The 23,056-nt window shown below is 41.0% G+C and overlaps 1 protein-coding gene and 1 long non-coding RNA gene across 5 annotated transcripts in view; one reads left to right on the forward strand and one right to left on the reverse strand.

Annotated features, from left to right (window-relative positions):
• The window catches only part of SHANK2 (SH3 and multiple ankyrin repeat domains 2), a 352,436-nt gene extending 340,702 nt beyond the window's left edge, over positions 1-11,734 (forward strand). For all 4 annotated transcript variants that reach the window (XM_066997187.1, XM_066997188.1, XM_066997190.1 and 1 more), the window contains one exon: positions 7,565-11,734. In XM_066997187.1, coding sequence (XP_066853288.1) covers positions 7,565-8,138 — 574 coding nt within the window. In that variant the 3' untranslated portion in view covers positions 8,139-11,734. The remainder of the gene's footprint in view (positions 1-7,564) is intronic.
• Positions 11,735-13,687: 1,953 nt separating this feature from the next.
• Positions 13,688-21,108, reverse strand: LOC106044653 (uncharacterized). Its single transcript, XR_010831631.1, has 4 exons — positions 20,616-21,108; positions 20,052-20,148; positions 19,463-19,554; positions 13,688-14,394 (listed from the first exon to the last, which is right to left on the reverse strand). It is a non-coding gene; the product is annotated as an uncharacterized lncRNA (long non-coding RNA).
• Between the last annotated feature and the right edge of the window lie 1,948 nt (positions 21,109-23,056).

The raw sequence follows: 23,056 nt of genomic DNA on the forward strand, positions 1-23,056 counted from the left end.
ATTGTGAAATATATGAAGCTTCACCCAGGTACCAGTTCTAAATATCTCTAGGAGCTATTTTTATACAGCCAGTAGACATACAAATGTGGTTCAGTCACGGCAAGTGCACCGTCAGGGTAGCATAGAGGTGAATTTAATTGTGGATAGTTTGGTAATGGCTTGTTAGAGAAACCCATGAAATAGATCTTCTTTATGTGTTTTTGATAAATGAGGATTATGAAGAGACTGTTTTACAGTCCTGAGCAGCATTTCTCTCTCAATTATTACATTAAAAAAAGACCCTATCTAGCTTTTTTTCACTGTACATTGGTTTAGCAGTAATTCTACACTGTGTATTTATAGTTTGCCGTGGTTCTTATGGAGACACCGAGCTTCAAGATTTTTAAATAGAGCATGGAAATGCCTGGCTGGAAACCATCTGCTTCTCAGTGGCAGTGACCAGCCATGGGATGGGAAGAGGAGACTGGTAGGGAAGGAAAAAGAGGAAAAAGCGGAAGGATGTATTTACTTAGTTTGCGCTAATACAAGTATAATTGCAGGACTTGATCAGAAGGTTCTGGACCAGAGCTTTTGAATGAGTGCTTGCTAATCCCACTCCTGATTTTGGCCATCAGCTTCTTTAAGAAATTTTGGAGATTATTCCTGGCGATACGAATTTTTATTTGCTCTGTCCACATAGTCAGGCTCTCAAATCAGAGACCACAACATCTGACCATCACTTCCTCCATTTCTGCCCAGCCTTCCTTCCTGGAAAGGTTCGGGACGTTTGGATACGGGTCTCTACCTGAGCCAAATACCCAGAGCTCAGGCTCCAGTGGTGACCTCTGGTTACAGTTCCTGCCCCTGGGCTTGGACACACAGGGGTTGAGAGGTTTAAAAGTGCAGCCCCGAGGGGTGCCTACACTCTGCGAGCCAGGTGGAGAGGAGGGGAAGCATAACAGCATCGCTGACTGGTAAGCTGTAAATGCAGCAGTGCTATAAAGGCACTCAAGAGGCTACTGACTTGCATATGGAGCTGATAAAAGACAGGGGGACAAGGCTACTGCAGGGTTTTTATCAGGTTAAGAGAGGAGTGCTCGCTCTGCCTGTGAACCCAGCAGTTGCTTAGCGACATAATGATCAAGTGCAAGCCTGCAAGATGGACTGAATAACACCAGCGTGATTAACGCAAAATAGACCCCGTGGCTGCGAAGGAGAAGAAACACAACCCCCAGTGCAAACACCATCCTTCCGCCACCGCTCCCATGTACTAATAAGGACTAATGAATAGCCGCCACTCCTGCTCTCTGCCACCACCATACCAAAATGATCGATAACTTTGCTGTAGGGAGGAGCTATTTATATTTTAAATGGTGCTCATGTTTCTCCGCCTGTGTTTGCAGAACACCCCCGTGGCCTCTGTGGCAGGTTGAGCGTCACTCCTGGTAGTGGGAAGCACTCATTGCAAACGTGGGAGTTGTGGAGGATGCTTAACCACGCAGGATCAAGTCCTCTAGGAAAAATAACCTGTATTGTGTTGGCATAGCAAATTTTAAAGGTGAAACTGTCTATGGTCAGGGCTTTTGTGCATCTCTAAGGGGTTTCTTATCTGGAAAAGTTCCCATTTTTTCACAAACAGGTAAGGCAGAACTGAACTTAGCAGTGAGTCCTGCATGGGGACTGATCATACATTTGGTTTCTTGTAAAATGTCTCCAGATTTCCCAGATTATGAAACGTGTATTTTGTGGAATAATTCTCAAGCCTTGATTTTTCAGTTTAATATTGTCCCATTAGCTTCACTTCATGTTGTTAACCATTTGTCAGCCAATTCCACAGGATTGCTTACTTTGTCAGTAATTCTTGCAGTTTCAGTCATTCCATTTTGTCATTTTTATTTGCTGTCATGACTGCTGTTGTCAGAAGAGGGTCATGCTGAAGTGCCATGAAGTAAGTGACGACAATAAAGCATAGAGTATGTTGTGCATTCTGCTTCTTTTTAATGCTCACTCATTGTTACCGCATTTTAGTAATTTTGATGTTGACTTTGATATAAATGTGGATTAGATTGTCCTAATCCAGAAATGGTAGCCATTCCAGAACCGTGTAAGGGATGCAATCTCAAACTGAAATAAAAGCCACTTTTCATCGGACAAATACTCAGCAAAGTTTTTTATAACGTGAGCACCTAAGAGTGGATTCCTGAACTTATGCTTGGACACCTAAATAGGGGACGTTGTTTTTTCAAATCTGTCAAAATTCTGCTGGATTTTTTTAGGGTATTTTCTGGGGGAAAGGGAGTGCAGTTTTACATACTTATGTGAGGTTTAAAGTAAAGACAAACTAGCCCTTGAAATAATCAAGCTGTGCTGCAGTGGTAACTGATAATCCTTCCTCATTGGAAGCTGTGAGATTTTCCCTTTTCCTTCCAGCTTGCCTTGACCTTTTCTCTTCCAGCTCTCCAAGAAAAGAGGGCTGAGGCCACCTCCTGGTCCTCTGCCCCTCATCAACACCTTGCCCTTGCTGCCTGCTTCTAGATAGTTGTGCCATTCACATCAAAACTGTTGGTCTTGAACAGCCTCCCACAGACCTTTAGTGATTATTCCTCGCTTCAGCTGAACAGCGTTACCTGCAACAGACACTAACCATCTCTCAATTCTTCTCACTAAATAATGATATTTAAGAAGCTCTGTATCCTGCCAGTCATCACATCAATGCTTGTTCTTAATCTTCCCCCAAAACAGATGATTATTGTCTTACTTTCCTACCATGCAATTTTCCTTTGACAATCCAAAAATACAGTAAAAATATTACAAGAGATGAAGGCAAAGTTTCGGTTTTGCATGTTCTCAGAAAGCTGTGAAAAGTTATTTTCCCACAGTACCTCTTATAGGGTCTCTTTTCTCTCACTGGTTCTCTTGCTAAGCTTTTTTCTCCAAAACAGTGGAAAACCTTTGTCAGAGAGAGCAAGTTTTTTGGCAAGTTACAGAATAAAACAGCTCTCGTGAGAGCATAATTATCTGGGGGTTTTATTGGTGGTGGTTTTTTTTGTTTGTTGTTTTTTTTTTGGTTGGTTGGTTGGGTTTTTTTAGATGAGAGGCTTCTAGGACCTATTGCAGCATGCCATCTTTCACTGATTTGCATTTGATATTAAGTTAACAGTAAATTTGAATCCTGCAAATCCAATTTAAAATTTAAAAGAATTTCTTCCCTACAAGCTGTGTTGATGGCTTTTCTACTTGGAGACATAGGAATTATATATTGTGGTTTTAATACAAGACAGCATAATAGGCATTGCCATCAGTGCAGTCTTACAGCAGCAAATGTTTACAAATTAGTACCATATGCTGATTCTAATAGGGCAAATTTTATTTAAAATAATTATCAGACTTTTCACCTTTTTAAAATGAAATTTGGGTTTAGGCAGCTTTAATATGGATTTAATATGTTTAATATAACAGATGATCAAATAAAGCATACCAAAATTGCTCTTATTAAAAAATCTGGAAAACCCACAACACAACACAAACATGCCTGCTCTCCAGCTGGAATGTACTTGCCCCCTTACTGACCAGGATACCAACCATCCATAAAATGCAGGACAGCTGATAGTTTCAAGGCTGCATCTGCATCACAGACTGTACTGTAGATGTCAAAAATTATAATTTGGGATGGATAGGAGTTGCACAAAGGCACGTGTTTTTTCCTTGGATTACAATCGCAGTACAGCAGTCTCTGTAGCATGTTGGATTTGGTATGGCAAGTGAAACAAGGTGGGAAAAGGGGGGGAAAGAATCTTGGACTGAAAGAGTTAGGATGGAAAGTCTGGAAATGTAATTGTGGGCTTCAGCAGGCTCGGATGACCTTCGTGAGGCTGTCTGCCTTGTGAAGGCTGCAGAGCCAGCCGCAGAGCCAGCTGGAGCACAGCAGCCAGGAACAGAGCACAAACTTGGTTTTGCAGGTTGCTGAGTGATTTTGCAGACAGCAGTGACCTCAAGTTGCTGTGGTTACATTTCCTCTGATCTTCAGCTGGTTACTGTAAAACTAGTCCTAAATAGGACTGCTGTGGCAGCAGTGGGGACGTGTACTGACTCACAAACTCGTCTGTATTCCCAAGTGTGCAGAACAGCTAATAACCTCCTCAGAGGAGGTGTGTTGCCGTAGGAATGTCTGTTAATGAAGTGCCCCGAGCTTTCTGATAAAAGGGTTAACGTTTCTATTAGATTGAGTACTGGTGTGGCTATAAACTGAGCTGGTGTTGAAACCTCATTAATCAGCTAAAATATTTTTCTTATCATAGTTCTAGAGTCATATTTTAATAGTCAGTAGTCCTGAACCCATGGTCCAAGGAAAGAAAGATGCCTGCAGACCTTTTAATACTGCTTGTAGCCATGAGAAGCCATTGCTCTGATCCAGGTTGACAGAAAGAGCAAAGCCTTTGCTCACCCAGTATTACTGCCTGTGCATCTGAGGTTAGGTAACACTAGTCTAAAGAATACTTAAAATAAGAGCACACGGTTTACTTTGGGGGATTTTGTTTTATAGGCTTAATGTAGTTTATTTAAGGGAATAGTGAAAATGATTTCCTGAACAAGGATGTACGGGGAGTCTGTGAAATGAACCATACAGAGAAGCAGCAGCAGAAATGGGTTACAAAGTAGATGTACCTGACTGAACCTGGAGCTGTTAGTCAGGTAACAGAAGTGATCTGCCAGTGTCTACCATTATAGAAGATAAATTTGCATCATCCGTTTGATATTGCCATGAAAGATGTGAATACAAAACTATAATTTCTCATATTTGCAATACAGGAAATTTACGTAAAAGGGTCACCGCAAATAAAGAGATAGGGAGAAATTTCCACATTTATGCAAAACTCATCCTGCCCTTCTCTCAATCACTAGGGCAACATTATCCCAACCTTTTTCAAAGCAAGGGTTTTTTGGATTTAAAATTATATCATGCCTTATTAAAGTGCATGAGACTCCTAATACTAAGTAGGTAGAAATAATTTGTTCCCCTTGGTTAGTAGAATTTAATAGTTTCTTGCCATAGACTTTTATGTGTAAGAAGGCTTAGCTCTAGCCCTGGAAGACAATGAAAGCCATTAAGCTCCAAACAAATCACGGGAAGCACTCAAAACCTTGCCAAGTGTTTCCTTTCTTTTTTAAATTACAAAGACATAAGTGCTGAAAGTATTGTTCCTACTGTGTTTCAAGTGAAGTACTGATCTTTCAACTCTCAAAAAGATCCCCCTGTTCCCATTGAAATATATGGAACAACTTGTGGGAAATCAGTGGGATTGCTCATGCGAATAACATGTACATTCTCCAGAAAGTTATTCTTAGTGCTTTTCTAATAACACAGTGTTGGAGCCCGATTTGAATGAGACTTGCTGTGATATGAGCGTGCTCTGAAGCTCAGTGTGGCAGTGCTGTAGGTTACCTGACGTCTAGGTTTGTTAATTATGGGCTGAAGCCCCAGATGTGATGCAGGGAGTATGTAGAAAGAGGTCTCAAAACAGGCAGCAGCAAACCAAGGAAATGCTGAAGAAAGTCTCCAGTTCAAGGCTACCAGGTCTTACAAGAGTAACTGTGGCTACAGTAAGGCTCAAATGAGAGAAAGGGATTAATAGCCAATTATCATTGCCCCAGGTGAGCTGCCTACATTTTTTCTTTTGGGTAATGGATGAGAGTAGTTCACTGGGATAGCAGGTTAGGATGGATTTTGAGGAAGTGCTGGCACCCCCATCTTTTTAATTAAAATTTTAACCACTATTTTAGTCAGGATGTGGGCAACCAAAGTCCAGTCACTCCCTTTCTATGGACATTCATAATTACATTAAACTGAGAACCAAATCCAGTGAGACAGGCTAACCGTACACACCACATCCTCCATCCCAGCAGTCCCAGTGCTCTGCACGCAGGAGCAAAGCCTTCATGATTCCCTAGGACAGAGGAGCACGAGAGGGGTTCACAGTTGTAAAGCTGATCTAGTGGTGAGGGACAGGCCCCAGAGAGAGCATATGTGGGTTTTGACTCCTGCTGCATAGATCATTTTTGGTACTTCATTTCCTGGCCATTAACACAACATCTTCAAGCAGTCATTCAGGAAAAGACTCCAGCTTCTTCCATAACGGCACTTTAAAGATGAGGGCTCCAGAACCACGCTTTTACTTTGGCTCTGTAAGATCTTTTCTGCACCGTGGTGAATCTGCATTATTAATAAAAGCATTTGTATCTGCCATTGTGCGCCAAAGTCATCCTCCGTTCTGCTCTAGGCATGACCGGTCAGGCCTGGGGACAGTCTGGCACTGAGATAAAGAGGTCTTCAGTCAGTGTCTGCGTGAGAAATCTATCCACAGCATCCTCCAGGTCATCTTCTGGAGTCTGTGGCATCACTTCAAGGATAAATAAATCCTTTGGTCAGGAAATGCATGAAATTAGTTGGCTGAAGGTGTCCCTCATTGGTATTTTAAAACTGAAAAGCTCTGGAGCCTAAGGCACCAGAGTGGAAGAAGTTCAGTGGAAGATCCTGTAGTGCTCAGGCTGCCTGGCAGAATTGTCCCATGAAAAGTAAGGGCTGTAGGACTAAGCATTTTATGAAGTGAGCAGACCTGAACCCAGATCTAATGTTTCTAAATTTGCTCTATGGCCACCAGACAAAAGTTGGCTTGTCTGCCCCTTCACCCACCCTGACAGCCTCAGCAACAGTTAGCCTCTCGACCAGTTTCCTGTCTGTTTAGTCTGTAATCTGCAATGTCCTTTAGGCAGGAGATAGGTGCCAGTGACTTGATTACAACCACATCACCCCTGGGCACACAGAACAAGAATTTTGTCTCCGTTAGTTTTTTAGTGAAACAGCCGAAGTATAATTTCTGTTCAGAAAAAAAAAAAAAATGGACACAAAAGTCCTTTTATGAATCTTAAAGACAGTTTTATTTTTAAAGCATGAAAAGGTCAGCTGAGCAGAAAGGGAAATAAGAGGAGTTTGGGGAGCATGTTCTGTGAGTGAATAGGATTACAAACACACGTACCCAAAAATTCACTGAGTAGAGAGATGCACAAAGACCCAAAACCTGAGCTAGTAATATGCTTCCAATACTTTCCATAGCTACTATTATTAGCTATGTTACCTTACGGTGTGTTGGACTGACAGGCTAAAACAGAAATGAAGGACTCACCTCTCCATGCAATCCGAGGAAGATCAACTCCTGATTGCACTGCACGGGTAACACAAAGTGCCCATGTGCTTATTACAGATGGTGTTTCTCATTTAGCCGAGTCAATTTGTTGTAGCCTGGAAAAAGGAATGTGCTCTGGAAGGTCTTTTTCTGAACTGCTCATAAGCAAAGGTTTATTAATGTATGGTAATCAAAGGTAATCTATGGCTTACCATTTATTGTTGTTCTATGGGAAAGATTCAATTATGCTGTCTTAGTACTTTTAACCTGATATTGCTCCTTAAAAATACATATATATGTACATACTCTAACATTCCAAAGCCATGTTTGCCACGTGTTGATATGGACAAACTTTCAGCTGGTAGCTGCTGTGTCTAACTTTCTGTGTCTGTTTACACTTTCAGGAGCACAGAAGTCATGAGTACTGTCTCAGGTACACGAAGTACAACAATCACTTTTACTGTCCGACCTGGAACCAGCCAGCCGATCACACTGCAGAGCAGGTCCCCAGACTATGACAGTAGGACCTCAGGAGCAAGACATGCTCCAAGCCCTGTGGTTTCACCAACAGAGATTAATAAAGACATCATGCCTGCTCCTCTGACTGCTTCTGCTTCAGCTTCATCTCCTTCTCCAACTTTGTCTGATGTATTTAGCCTACCCAGCCAGCCCCCTTCTGGGGACTTATTTGGCTTGACCACAGGGCGCAGCAGGTCTCCTTCTCCCTCAATATTACAACAGCCAATCTCAAATAAGCCTTTTACAACTAAGCCTGTCCACCTGTGGACTAAACCAGATGTGGCAGATTGGTTGGAAAGTCTAAACTTAGGTGAACATAAAGAAACATTTATGGACAATGAAATAGATGGCACTCATTTACCAAATCTACAAAAGGAAGATCTGATAGACCTTGGAGTGACTAGAGTTGGGCACAGAATGAACATAGAAAGAGCTTTGAAACAGCTGCTGGACAGATAAGAATAGCTATTTTGCCTCACAAACTTCTGTTGATAACTAGAGATGGGCTGGTACTGAAATACCCCAAATGCCTTGTCTGTCTGCGAGTGCCAGCAAAATTAGGGGGGGGGAAAAACAGTTTAATTCCTGGTACTCAGGTAATGCAGACTGTATGCTACATGCCCAAACATAAATCTAAATATGTACACGAGTGGGGCCATTTTATTTCAAAGTTGTGGGGAGATATGAGAGAGAGAGAGAAAATTGTTAACTTTAAAAATATTACCATCTATTTATAATACCCTTCTGCTGGAACCATTACATACCAGTTTTCTTTCATCTTAAAATTGCAAGCAATTTTATTTTATTTTTTTTATTTGAAAGGCACTGTATTCTCTTCTTGACATTCATTCAGTCTCCCAGCAGGCTTCCTTCCCCAACCCTTAGTTTATTTTAAGAGGACAGATTGCTTCATTACCACTCAAATCTGTTTTTGTTAGCAGAGGCACACTATTGTGACAGGTACAGGAGTTCATATTACTGTTTTTTACTAGTTTAGCTCTCTGATTTGTTGGCAGAGAAGCTGGTTGTTCTGCTGGAATTAGTTCAAAGGTAACCTTGCTCTGTTTTACCTGGTATTTCTTTATTTCTGCAATTATACTTAGCACTCTTCCAAGGTGGCAGAACAAGTTCAACACATGCTCCATTGATGTGACCTGTAAGACGATGCAGAAGTTTCATAAAAACTGAGAAGTAATGCTCACTTAGAGGTACAATAAAATGAAGCTAGTTTGAACCTGAGACCCCCAGTTTTCAACCAGCTAAACTACTGCTAAGTTGCAATATGAACTCTACAAGCCAGAAAAAAAAAATGTTTTTATGTACAGAGGCACCTTTTGGACTTCACAGTCAGATACACAAATATGCTGAACCCTGAGCGATACCATTTAATTCAGTGAGTGGTTAAGTGCTTAGCTATTTTGAATATCAGGCCAAGGAAGAATAAAAAGATAGATGAATGTTCCCATTGAAGGCAATGGGAAGGTTGCCAGTGTTTTAAGAGAGGGATTTCAGCCTGTTAGCAGAAATGGAAATAGTTCAGCCTGCTAAAAAAATGAAAAAAGTTAAAAAAAAAAAAAAAAAAAAAAGCTAATGCCAAGATGGAACGAGGTCTATATTGTCCCATCGTGTGCATGTTAAGAGGCCAGGGGAACTGGTAGGTATCCAGTTTCTCATCTTTATCACTGTTAACAAGTATTGGCTTCCTGACAAGGACAGCAGACAGAGCACTTCACGGGGAGCTGAACACTTGCCGTCGGCCTCCCGTGATCTCCTTGCACGGCTGCCAGCGGGGTAGCAGCAGAGAGTGTGCCCCGCTCCAAACCTGGCGGTGTGGCTGAGCATTGGCTGGGTGGTGAGCCGAAGAGCTTTCCAGGAGACTTCAGTCAGCAGGGGTGGAACACATAGATTTGGTCAATCTGACTTTTTTTTTTTTAAGTTAACAAGTCTCTCTCTGCATGTTTGACCTCCCCTTGTAATTAACACCTCTTAATAGCTGTGAGTTTTGTAGGTCTTTATTAACATAATACTCAAGCTGTTCAAGGTGGGTAAATTGTGTGTGGATGGCTAGACTGCCTACCTACCATACTTTCAGGTTCTCTTACATTTTGCAAGGTACCTGAACTTTCTTTCCTTGATATGGTCCTTCATATGGTCCAGCCTATCTCTATTTTTTTTATTGTGATTATTTTTGCTCACGAACAAGTGTCTAATTAGGTCTGCAACAGCCCTAGTATGAGTACATAAAGTTTAGCATTTTAAATATCTTTCTTTACTGCAAGTTTAAATAGTTGTACAGATAGTTTATAAGCACAATATTTTAAGAAAATAAGTGGCTGGTCTACTGGGCAGCCTTTGTGCCACTTCAGTGCTAGAAAGTGAAAAACAACAAAAAAAACTTTTGTGGTTTAATACTATTTCTGTGGAATAATTATAAAGTCTTGACCTTTTTAAAATCAACCTCATTTGGATGCATCTGAACCAGCAGAGCTGTGTTATATTTTCTATCTTTGCTAGAACTTCTACAAAGGAGGATGAATATTTCTTCAAAAGTGGTTATAGTTACCAATGCATTGGATACTCATAAAAAACAACTTATTTAGCCTCCTGCCCCCTTTACGGAACAACAAATCTTTTGACTTAACATCTGTTACTACACTATATTTGTATTTGAAAGTTCCAAGTAACCTTGTAATAAAAATCAAGTACTAAGGCATTTTACTTTCAAGAGTACTGAATTTTTCCATAGGTGTTGTAGAAAATGACAGTCTCATTCAGATAGTCAATACAGGCAACTTGAGGCCATCAGATACTTTAAGAAGTGTAAAAATGGTAATTTAGCCATCATTGTCTTCCATTTGGTGATATGACAGAATTCAGTAAATAAACCACTAATGCCATGCTCTTTTTTTGTTTCTTTGGGTACAGTTGATATTACCTCTATAATATGTGCCAGAAAATACATTAGAAACTATGGTAGTAAAAGACAATGTAGAAGTTGACTTTTAAGCTGCTTTTTACTCACAATCTTGTTGTTGGATTTAAGTTTAACAAGTGCTGACATACACAGCAAATTACAGTTGATGGTAATCCCTTTCTTACACAGGTGTGTTTCTTGCTCGTGTATCTTTTCAGGTACTGAAAGCATAGGTACAATACCATTAGCAGAGAAGAGGTTTGAAACATTAAAGAGCTAATGAAATAGTTTATTTTTACATTGTGTCTTTCAAAGTAAACGTAATGAGACCTGAGAGGACCTACTTTCACCAATAAAATGCACCTCTGCCAAGATGAATCGGTCTCTAGCTCTGTTTGATGATTTTTGCTACAGAAAGCAATAGTAACAGATACGACGTTGCCTCCGAGTATTTTCGTCAGTCTGGAAATGTTGGGGGGAGGAGAGAAGACCCATTTATTTCATGCTACTATGATAGTGAAAAACAAGTTGTTAGAGATCTATGAAATACGTTATGATATTCTGGGTTTTAGGATCAACTTTTGTTTATATACTGTAATTTAAATAAATTGCATTTACATGCCTAGTTTCTGTAATATTTGTGTATACAATACCAAAATCTTACAAGATGTAAATTGTGTATAACTGCACAGACTCCTTTCCCTAGGTGTCTGAGAACATTTTAAGTTGAATTCATATATTATAAAATGACTAGATGTGACTGTTGATTTACAGAATTTACATATCACAAAAGTTAATTATTTGTGGTACTTAAGTTAATAAAAATAGTGATTTTTTTCTCAGTTCTTAAAAAGCATTACCCAGTTGATCTGGCGATGATTATGTGTATGAGCCACAAATATTGATAATTTTTCCATTACATTTTTTCTTTTCTTTTCTAGATATTAATATGTTTCTCGCTATAGTTTGTGTAACAACTTGTGTTCACGTTATCTATGTTGCTGTAATTTTTGTGCTTTAATTCCTCTTATTTTGACTGATTAAAAAATCAAGCTCCTGTAACTTGCACTTTTCCCCAATCCTTAATACTCTTGTATGGCAACCAAAATTACTGTAAGAAATAAATATAATATTGCACTAAGGTTGTGGTTCTGATTGCAAACAGAGAACACTGTCCGGATTTTTATTAAAAAAAAAAAAAAAAGTTCCCAAACTTGCAATCTGATGTTGTATATTGAAAGAGCATAGAATGCTTTAACAAAACGTAGATAGAAATAAGGCAAAACCATTGATTTATTGTCAGGAAAAAACCACTTCCTTTTTATTTCTTTCTTTTTTTTCTGGTTAAAGCATTCTTTATGCTTCACACTAGTTAATTTACTGTTTGAGATCCATGTTTGAAATTTGACAAGTAAAAATATTTCAGCAGGTGGTCGAAAATACTTATCTATTTGCCTTAAGGTGGGTTTCAAATAATCATTGAATTTTTTTTCTTTGCTGAGCGTGTGTGTGGGAATGCATGCTCTCAACTTAGTATTACTGGTCGTATGAGGCACTCAGCTGTGGATCTGTTCTGCAGTTTAATAAGGCACTGAAAAGTTGGGGGGCTGCAACTTTTGTAGGCAAAAGAAGCTTTATGGGTAGGAGAGGAACCAGTGCTCCTTAGCAGGACTTGTGCCTCTGGTGCCTAAAAAATGTACCGGCAGGACATATTTGTACTGTGAATAAATGATGTTTGAAGTGGGGAAAAAAAAAAGAAAAAAGGAAAAGAAAAAAAAAAAGAAAAAAAAAGAAAACAAATCATTTTCTTTTGCTTTAATTGTTTTTTCTATCTTTAAATGGTGATGCAATTAAGATTTTTTTTTTTCTAAGATATTGGAATAAATGCCTAGAACTGTTGCCATTTGGTTTCATATGTTCCTTAACTATTATTCTCTTCCTCAGATGTTGTTCTAGTTCATCATTTTTTTTTTTTTGTCGTTACCTAATATTTCACTCATATTTTTCCAACAAAATTATTTGGCAGCTTTGTTTTGTTAAGAAACATAGCAGAAAGAAAAAAAAAAAAAAAAGGAACAGCCTTTGTTTTATTTCAGCTACTGTGGCAATCTAGTGATAAACACCTGTATATCTAAATAAAGTCAGGTATTTACAGAGCAAAACCAAGAGTGCTTTGCAGTTGTCAATGCTTTGTTGGTCAAAGAAATGAGAAGATTTGCTCATTGCTGCGGTAGTGTACATTGTTGTGTTTTGTCTTGTTCTTGTTTTTTGTATTTTCATGCATTTCATGGTCTTTCATTCCTTGTGTCCAAAACCATGAAAAAAACCAGCAACTATGATGGGACATCCAGAATAGCAAGATAGTAACAGTACTTCAGGACATGGGATTAAAAAATAATAATAATAAAGCACGTGCCTTATAATTTTCAACATAGATCAACTACACTGTATTTAACACAAAGAGCTTTATCTTCCAGGAGTTACAGTATCTGACAAAAAGAGCTCATTGTGCTGTCTTCTAAAGTGAGAAGTCCATATCTCTGCATTAAGAGAAGTAGTTAGAAAAACTGAAATGATTTACATCTCACTTAAAAACACTGTTGTCATCATGAAACTGATTTGAAGACCTTTGTTCAAATCCAGTAAATGGTAGGGGTGAGTGGAGGGTCAATGAAATGAGACTGTTATTTTTGGTTTAATTTACTACCATAAATATACGCTTAGTTATTAATGTAGTTGACATGTACTGTGTATCAAAGACAAGGTAACAAAAACAAATGCAGTGGACTCATTCTGTGAAGTCTGAAGAAGCTGGTTCTATAACGCTGACATCTAGTGGAATGTGATGGACATAGTCTCAGAGCAATATCTTAAAATATGTATTTATTTTAAACAATTGTCATTCTTTTACAAGGAGTCATTTTAGCTTTTTATTATTATTATTGTAAGTTGGCCTAAATATTTAAGTCAGAAAAAAAAGGCTGACTGTATAATTTTACGAATTATTCAATGAATGAGAAACCTTTAAAGAACTGCAATGTTTTCTAGTCTATATGTGGTTGTGTTTTAGCAATTTTATGTTTTAAATGTTAGCATCTCCATATGATCCTTCATCTGCACTGAGCATGCTTTTAAATAAGAATGTATTTTTTGTCTTTAGTGCTGCAAACTTGGACTGTTTTGAACAATTTCAATCAAACATTGCAATCCGATGAACAACAGCTGTTTCAGATCCAAACTGCAAATGACTGCAAGGCTTTCAGATTAGGAATTAGTTCAGAATAGCTGGCAGATTATTAATCAAATGTACTTGCAGAACTGATATTTGGTTTCTCAAGGAAAAAATTTAAGTTTTCCTCACAACTGATGCTAAAAGGAATACATGCACGTGTGTGTGAGTTCTTGTATGCTTTTAATGTAAAGGTTCTTGGACAGCATTAGAAATCAATGTACAAATAGGACACCAGTGTTGCATGTGCTTAAAAATGTATTGGAATAAATGTTGCAGTGTACCTTTTTGCTTTGAAAATCTGAAGAGAATATAATATACAGAAAACTCAAAATGTAATTCATGTTTTAATGGGTTATTTTCCACTGATATTTATGCATTATTTGATTGTTTCTAATCTCCTAGTTTCCTTACATACTTAAAAACATTTTAAAGCAATTTCTTAAAACTTATGAAAGTCTTGAAATAGCTGAAAAGGAGGTTTGGGGGAGATAAAAGGTAACCTCTCTGCTGCACAGCCTTCTGAAGCCCTTGATTCATTTTCTTAAGGATGTTCTTCTTCAAAACAAATCCTGAGGGAAACATAGCGTTGTTACGAGAGTGTAAAAAGTTCATGGCTCCCTAAATGAGCTCTCATTTGTCCATAATGGATTTTGAGAACTGCCAAGTTTGGCACTCCATTAAAAAATATATATATATATATTCAGTGAGGAACTATTGCAATGATGTCTTTCATTTTTCTTTTTGATTTGACCTTGTTGGTGTGTTTTGAGGTCTCGTTTGAACCCAATATCAGCTCTTTCAAGCTGTGCAAGGACAAAGTCAAAGAGAAGTCGAAACCTCTTTTAGCGGAGAACAAATAGAAAGGTGACCAAAACAGAATTTGAAGTGTTTTTTACTTACTACTCCACATGCAGTGCTGAAAAATACACAAAAATAATTTCTTTATCATCTGAACATGGTTGAATATGAGCTCTGTGTCCAATTGTACATAAAATATCTGAAATCTCTAATAATGGTCATGTTCTGCAATACAGAGAGCACCCAAAGCAAGGGTAGGTGATTTCCAGAAGATGCTTTGCAATTTTTAGAAAAGAATTTTCTTGCAGAGAAGAATTCTGCACAGATGGTGTATATTCAGAGCAGAGCATTTATACACCTTGCCTTTTAGACATCATTTCTGGACATTTCCTCACTCAAGAGAGTGTTTTTATAATGCCTTAATACCATCAGGCAGACTTCAACCCTTTAAAGAAAAGTCACTGAGCTAAAACCATGTATTAACTGCTTGTGCTGATGAGATGGCTGGTTTATTCACAGGGAAGATCTTTATATCAAATAGCATCTTATACACTTGAAAGATCAGTGCAACGGCAACAGGAAAGATGTGCTTGAACAAAGAGCAGCGTACGTAATCCTTGCCTTGAGTACATGGGACTACTCTGTTGGAGGTGGCAGAAAGGAAGAGAAAACTTTGCCTCGATGAAGGCATACGTAATGCATGGTCCTGAAGAAAGGAAGGCATTTTCAAGGAGGACTGAGGACCTATTGTATGAGGGGGTTGAGGGCACTCAGGAGAGCTCTGTCTGCGGTTGATGCTGCCAGGATAGGTGTGGGACACAGCTGCTGGCGAGGTGCTAGCAGCAGGCGCTTACAGCAGATTTTTATGACTCGGTCTATTTAACCAAGCAAATAGAAGGCTGATATGAGATGTCTGCTTTTCCCACTCACATGAGTGGGTGAACAGCCAGGAGAGGGATTGTAACTAAAAGGAACGTCAGTGCTAGGAGAAGATGTTACCAATTGGCGACAAATAAATTCAGGTTGGAAACTGGGAGAACGTCGCAACAATGGCAAGAGTGGGGCTGCGGCATCACCTCCTACAAGGGAGAGTATGGGCGTTCACCAGAGGTTGTGAAGTCAACAGACGTCCTGTGCTATTTCTTGGGGCACGAGGTTTGCCTGGGTTCCCCCTGGGACTCAGGTGCTGGCTGTATGCGAGGAGGGATGCTGCCTTCCACGGGAAGCCCATGGTTCGTAGGGTTTTGAATGACCTGGAGCAGCATGGCAGGGCTGGTGACACAAGATGAGTTTCAGGCATCAAGAGAAGGGTGGGACATGCGGGATTCACGGCTGGGAAGATCACAGTTCTGGCCCATGCTACAGGAGCCTATCACATATTTTACATCAGAAATAATAATAATTGGATTAATACTGGAGTACTGGATGAAACACCAGAACGAAGAAACAAAGCCCAGGATACACACCTGGAAGATGCAAAACCTAACACAAGGCTTCAGTGTTCATAAATTTCAAGGAAGGCAGCCATGTACTGGCAATGGTCTGGCTCAGGAAAGATAAAAAATAGTTAAACAACAACAACAAACTAGGAAGCAAACACCCAAATTTGTGTTGCCTAAATCAGAGAGAAACTTCAGGTTATCCAGACAGGGGGTGCCCCAAACAGAGGCACCTGGCCCCATCCAGAGTTATTTTCAGCCTGCCCCCACCTTTACGTTCATTGCCTGGCTGTGTTTTAGCTGTGGGGCTCATTTGAGCTTGCAGAAGAGGAGGACCACGGCCTGGGACATTTCTCACCTCTCCCTCCAGAAGAGCTGGGCTCAGAGCTCTGGCACTGGTAATGCCCTGTCCTTTCCTTGCAGCATTTAAGAGAAAGGATTCTCACTTACGGCCTGTCTATCTACCTTGCTTTAACACTTTTTTTTTTTTTTTCCCCAAGCAGTCTGGTGCTAGCTCATGCCACCCCCTTCCTTCACATTAGAATAAACCTTATTAGGGAAAGTACTAGGCTCAGGGTTTTATTTCAGCTCATACGCAAGGATAACAGGCAATTTGTAGCAATTTCTATAAAGCCTGAAACAATTTTTAGCAAAAATTTTGATTTTCGTACTATTTTCCACCATTAAATAACAGATGAAGGAAGCTTACTAACCAAAGGATGCTCCATCAGATAGGGAAGGGGACCTTACCTATATAACTGTGATAACATGCTATGAAGAATGTTTTTTTGGAGATTGGTGAGGCAAAAACAGTATTAAGAAATGAGCAGAAACCAAGACGTGATTGTGGATGATTCACACCCCCTTAATGCTTATTGGGGTGGCCATCCAGCTGGATAATAACAATATCTCATGGTACTTGCTCATATAGGTAAAACTTGAGCTTTCAGTGCTTCAATTATCTGAGACTCTTGGGTTTCTTTTGAGAGTAAGTTTTCTCCCTGAACATTAAACGGAAGCTCGAAGAATTTCTCCCACAGAATAAAACAAGCTCCTTCTGGTCTGTCTGCGAGACTAATGCCTGCTGGAGGGCTGGGCTGGTGATCTGCCTCGGGCAGAGCAGAGGAGGAGCCACCCCATGCAGGCACTTCCCAGAGAGGCTGCGCTGGTTAAGTCCAGGTGGGAAGAGCAGTACCGTAACCCTGAGCCTCCTGAAGGCACCATAGCCTCTCCTGCAGCTGGGATGGGGCAAGCGTTGGCTTGCTGGGTCACATTTTCCTGCAGCACACCAAGAGCAACTGATTATCAAGGCTGCACAGATCTCTCTGTAATGTTTTGGGGGGCATTTGAATGACTTTTTCACGCAGGACAGGATTGCAGGGGGATGCAGGCGAGTACAGGTGCAGGCAGGTGGCTGATGCCTGCTTGCGCTGATGAAGAGGAAGGTGGAAACACTCAAAGAGGACACAAGCCTGTCACCAGCTGGTCAGCGGTCACCAGCCCTTTTTTACTCAGGACAGTTTCTTTTTCCTGACTGAGCTCTCGCACTTCCTGGGTATTCCTCATTTTTCATCTCCTGCTCTCTACTTCATATTAAGTACGTTTCCATGATTGCTTCCAAACAAAACTTTTTAAACAACAAACAAACAAAACCACAAACGCATTGGCTAACAGAGGATCTGGCAAAAACAGCGCGCATGAGTGAATTCTTCCAGGCACAGCTAAGACATTTATATTCAGGGAAAATATGTGCATTCTACGTGGTAAGGTGTGGTGGCAAGGTATTATTATCACATATTATCATTAAAATATATACATATATTCATTCTGAAAGTTAGCTAACTTTAACAATAGGTATAAGTGATGGGGGAACTCTCCTGAGCCGAGCCTGTGGTGTCGCAGGCTCCTGAGTGTGCCAGGGCATAGGCAGAGCGAAGCCTGTGCACAGCCACCCTTCCTGCTGCCTGCTCAGGAGTTATGGGGAACCTGGAGACTGCCCCAGGCAGCGGGACAGGGGGACAAGCATAGCCTGTGTGTGCAGGGAGATGCTGTTCACAGAGTGCATGTGATGCAGAGCAATGGACAGAGTTGTCCAGACTGTGAGTGTTGGGTCTGCAGCCAAGATCTGCTGGGCGTAACCCCTTGCTCCTGCTTTCTTTGTGAGTGCACATAGAGTGCTCAGTTCCTGACTTGAATCGTCGTTTGTCATTTCTGCTTACTACCTCGGCTAGTAGGTACTGCTACTGCCCACAATTCTTGATCTTAATTTCGTAAGGGTGGATATTTCTAGTCATATATGCCTAACTATTAAAATCAGAAGCAGATGTTAGAACAGCAGTGTTTATGTATCAGGGCTAATAACGGGCAGGACTTAATCAACCATTTCTAATATGTTTAGAGTCCTTTGATATAAAGAGCATTTTCCTTTATAATATGGCTATTTACAACTTCACTGTAAGAACATTTGAGTTTGTATTAATGCATAGTTTTCAGCTTGAAAAGCCGAAGGCCAAAACTAACATCTAAGGTTTACAGAAGGAAAAGGTTATTCAAGTGCAAATTAGCAATAATGCAATTTTAAAAGCAATAGAGTCAGGTAGAACAAGCTCACTGGAGAATTTGTTTCCAGATTGCAAAGGAAATAACACCCAATATTTAGTAGAGAAATATTATTATAAACTTGGAATACTACCAGCCTGTATTTGAGTTCTTATATTACTACATTAAGGAAGATTTTGGTCACCTTTATTTTTATGAGGGCTTTGTTGACCACAGTAAGGTTTCCTGCACTGTTGTGCAAATGTAAGGGTGCCAGAGCCCTAAGAGGTTTAGTTAATCAAGATTTTTTCTTGCTGGCATAAATAGTTGAGGGTAAGATGATACATGCAGTAGTTTACATTTTACCAGAAATGGTAATAGCACTCTGTGTTCCTGGGAATAGAAATTGATCCTGCATTTGGGCATAAAGCTACTAATGCTTAGTAGGCTGGAACGTATGCAGGCCAATGTCCAGGGCTGTTTGACACAGAAGAACACGTAAGCTTGACTAATAGCAACATTAATAACAATGCTAGAGCAGAAGTAGTACACATGGTAATGAGCATGTATCTACCCAGTACCATGTGGGTTAAATAAACATATATCATTGAAGAAAATTAGTAAGCAGATGAGCTAGGGCATGGAACAACACACTTAAGGCGAGGGGGCCCAACAGACCTGAAAAACATGTCCTGGGGAAAGAACTGTGCTCTCTTGGTATTTCCCAGCCTGGCAAGGGAATATTAGCAGATCTGGCATGTAAAAGAGCTCAGCTTCATTAAGAGATGGTAGCTTGGCTTTTCTGGGTTTCTAGTAGGAAATATGAGAGCTCCAGCATTGCTTGCTGAGGGAATGAACCTACCCATGAATGCCTGCTCCTTCACTCTGGATCTGATATTCAGCATCTACTTGTCCTTTTCCAAAGTTTCAGCAAACTGTAGTTCCTGTTCAAGACTGAACAAAACACCAAACAAAATTTTAGGAATGTATTTGCACTTCTAATGACCTGCCTGAATTTTAGTTTATCATATGTTTTGCTTTCAAAAAAAGGGCCATTAATTACTGGTATTAGGCAACTGCACTGTAGGCCTTATTCTAGAAAACCTAGGCCTTTAAATTTAGATCTTTTACATTAAGTGCAAGGCTCTGGGCCTTCCTTACAAAATACCATGACAGCACTTTCACTTACAGCAACTACTTGTCATAGAGTACTGTAGAAAGACCTAAACCTGATCCAAAATACTTTCTTACGGATTTATTAACTACCAGGGTGGCCAACAGTGCTTAGAAAAGGTGAAATGCATTTGAACAGTCATGAGTAGGGCTGTCTGGCCTGAGTTTTCCCTCACAATGGTATTACCCAGCAGTGATCTGGCAACCCTAAAATACCTAGATCACAACAGGAAAATGGGGAGGACAACCAGAAAAAGATATGCAGCTCAAACACTCACCCAAAGAGCTGTAACAGCATCTGCATATACCAGGAGCGCTTTCAACTCAGAAGTGGGCAGATGTAAGTGAGCATCTGGAGAAGCAACAGGCCCAACCCTTCAAAGAAGGAAACAGGTCAAGTACATTGATAAATGCCTCTCTTTGAGTTAAGTGCCATACCAGCAACACCAGGAGCTGCGATGGCCACGCCCTGATAGCGAGAGGGGGCGTCCATGCAATTCATGGCCCCGCTACACACTGGTGCACCCAGGCCAAGCTTTCCACACAAACCAAGAGCTGTTCTGGCCTCCACATCTGACCACCTGAAGGCTGTTCACAAGAGAAACCTGTCTGTGACTGTAGCCAGTCCTACCCACGGCCTGCATCCCGCAGGGTGAGGCAGTATCGCCACAAGCGATGGGACATGGCCTGCAGGGTGGCAGCACGGGCCTGCGCATCGTGGCTCCTTGTGTCACACCCACACCAGGCGCATGCACACTCATATATATACACACACACGTGTACCTGCATTATACATTCACAGTGGTAAAATAAGCTTGAAATGGAAAATGTGTGTCTGAAACCTTTGAAATGGACCATTTCCTTCTAAACACAAGCAGGGAGGCCATATAGAAGAGGAAGAGAGGCCCGTGCCCCACAGGAACACCACAGCAGTGGGCCGCAGGCTGGTGTCGTGCTTGAGCCCCTGCCTCCGTGCCTCCAGCACAAGGTCATGCATTCAACAGTTCCCTAGCTTCATCTCTAATCACTGAAGCAAAATATTTCTTTATCCAGTTAAAAGGTTTTAATAATCATTCACTGGCAGCTTTACTAGGCTCCAAATGGTGAGGGAAATTGCTCTTAATAAAAACTATAAAGCTTTTTACCTGACATCTTTATAACTAGTGTTGGCAAATGTAATATTATTTAGCCTCTTCGACCTCATCGCCAAAATGGGCCAGAAAGCAAACAGTATAATTTGTCTGAGGATTTTGCAATCATAGGCCTCATGATGCGTTTAAAAGCATCAAGTCAGTAAGTCTTTCAGCGATTCCCCAGCTCCTGATGTGCCTTTAGCCACACCTTTTGCCCCAGCTTTATGCTTTCCTTCCTCTGGCAGCGCAGCCACCTGGGTAGCCCATTAATCCACACAGAAGATCCGCCGTGGAGCAGGTTCTCACCATGCCCCACCTGAGGGCAGGCAAGCTGCTGCTTTTACGCAGTACAAGCTGGCTTTTGGGGAAAGCTATCATGTGCCACCTCGTGCTGGCTTTTGGGGAAAGCTATCGTGAGCCACCTCGTGACCCTTCGAGGCTCCCTGGCTGGCCGGGCAGTGGGAGATGCAGTTCCCCTTTTCTGCCAGAGCTTTCCAGAGTCTGGGATAAATGCGTCAAGGAAAGCTATTTTAATCAATTCCAATTCCCCTTCTGGATGATGTCCAGGCCACTACTCCGCACACTCAGCATTACGCACTTGAGATCGATTTTTGTTTTTTTCCTCTTTCCATGGACTCGTACGTTAATTTCCCTCTCACCAACTGCCTTCACAGCTGTGTCTGTAAATCACTGTAGAAGCAGTGTACTCAACGTGAATAGAATTTGAGGAAGCGTCTCCAAATTTAGTAAAAACCAAGCAACATGCCTCCAGCCATGAAGGCTCCACACCCTTGTGCAATGCAGAAAGCCCGCAGCAAGGTGGCCACTACCTACATGAGATGGCAGCTGCTCTTGCCCCTCACAAGGAGCCAGTGTGCTACTTTTATGTGGGTGTGCTTAGGGATGGTACATTTCAGGAAATTCCTCCCCTAGTTGGTGCAGTTGCTGCCATCATTCACTGTGTGTTTTTGCAGGCAGTTGCGTGGCTCTTGGCTTTCAAGTCAAGGGACTTGAAAACTTGTGCTGAGATTACCATGACTGTCACCCTTCTGGGTTCAGGAAAGGCTGCAGAGGACACACAGCCCTTGTACAATATAAAATGTTGCTGGTATGCACAGCGACACTTCTGCTACTCGCTTGTTCAAGCCAAAGCCCCTCTTCTAAGGAGCTTCCTTCTGCTTTGCTTTGTGATGCCCTTGCTTCCCACTCCCCATCCTTGGTAAAAGTCAAAACCTGGTTAGGTTGACTCTTGCTATCGACAAGCTAGTCAGAATTAATGCGTTAGAAATGGCCCATTGCACATAAAAAAAAAAAAAAAACAGCAAAGCACTCCACAGCTCGAAGGCTTTACAGAAAATAAATGGGATGCAGGAGCATTCTTCACCATCCTCTTAAGCCTGCCATCTGTGCAGACTAAAAATAAAGCAGCAGCTTAAGAAGAAGGTTGATAAAATGCATCCGAGAAATGCTCTGGCAGAGCTGTGCAGGCTCTTGGCATGCCTGTGCTGGGCTAACCCTGCACGCTGCCTAGGCCTGAAGGCAGCATGGTGAGGGAAGCACTCATAAGGGATGGAGGAAGCCCAGCACACAGGGTACAATAAAAGGTATCTCACTTCTATGGGAGCTTCCCCACCTCCTACATAACCACCTTTCAAGCCATGGTCTTCTCTCCTTGTTGTCACTAGTAATTATTGCAGAAATAGACAAAGAAAATACTATAAAATAATATAAAACATTATATATAGAAACAATTCATTGAGTGTTCTTACTACGTGCTTAACCGTAATTAATTTAGAAGAATGACATTCAGAAGTGTAAAAACATTGATCGATCAGGCAATGAATGAAATCAGTGCCACTGCTGCCTTCCATCAGCTGAAGACCAGGCATGCTGAGGAGCGACAACTGCATTGTGCCGAGGTGTGATGGATTCAAGGTGTCAGGAAAGCAAATAGCTCACCCAAAGTCAGACGATGACTCAGGAAGGCATCTGTTAACAGAAATTAATGGGGCTCGCTTTCTTCTCGCATTAGTTACCCACAAGGAGGGCTGTGCCAGCCGCTCTGATGATGAATTCAGAGAGTTTAGGGTGTTTTTCTCCAGAAGCAAGTGTTTCAGCTAGCTTGAGCAATTACTACTGATGAATAAGAG

Source organism: Anser cygnoides, chromosome 5 (genome assembly GCF_040182565.1).
Source record: "Anser cygnoides isolate HZ-2024a breed goose chromosome 5, Taihu_goose_T2T_genome, whole genome shotgun sequence".
NCBI classification, from domain to species: Eukaryota; Metazoa; Chordata; class Aves; order Anseriformes; family Anatidae; genus Anser; species Anser cygnoides.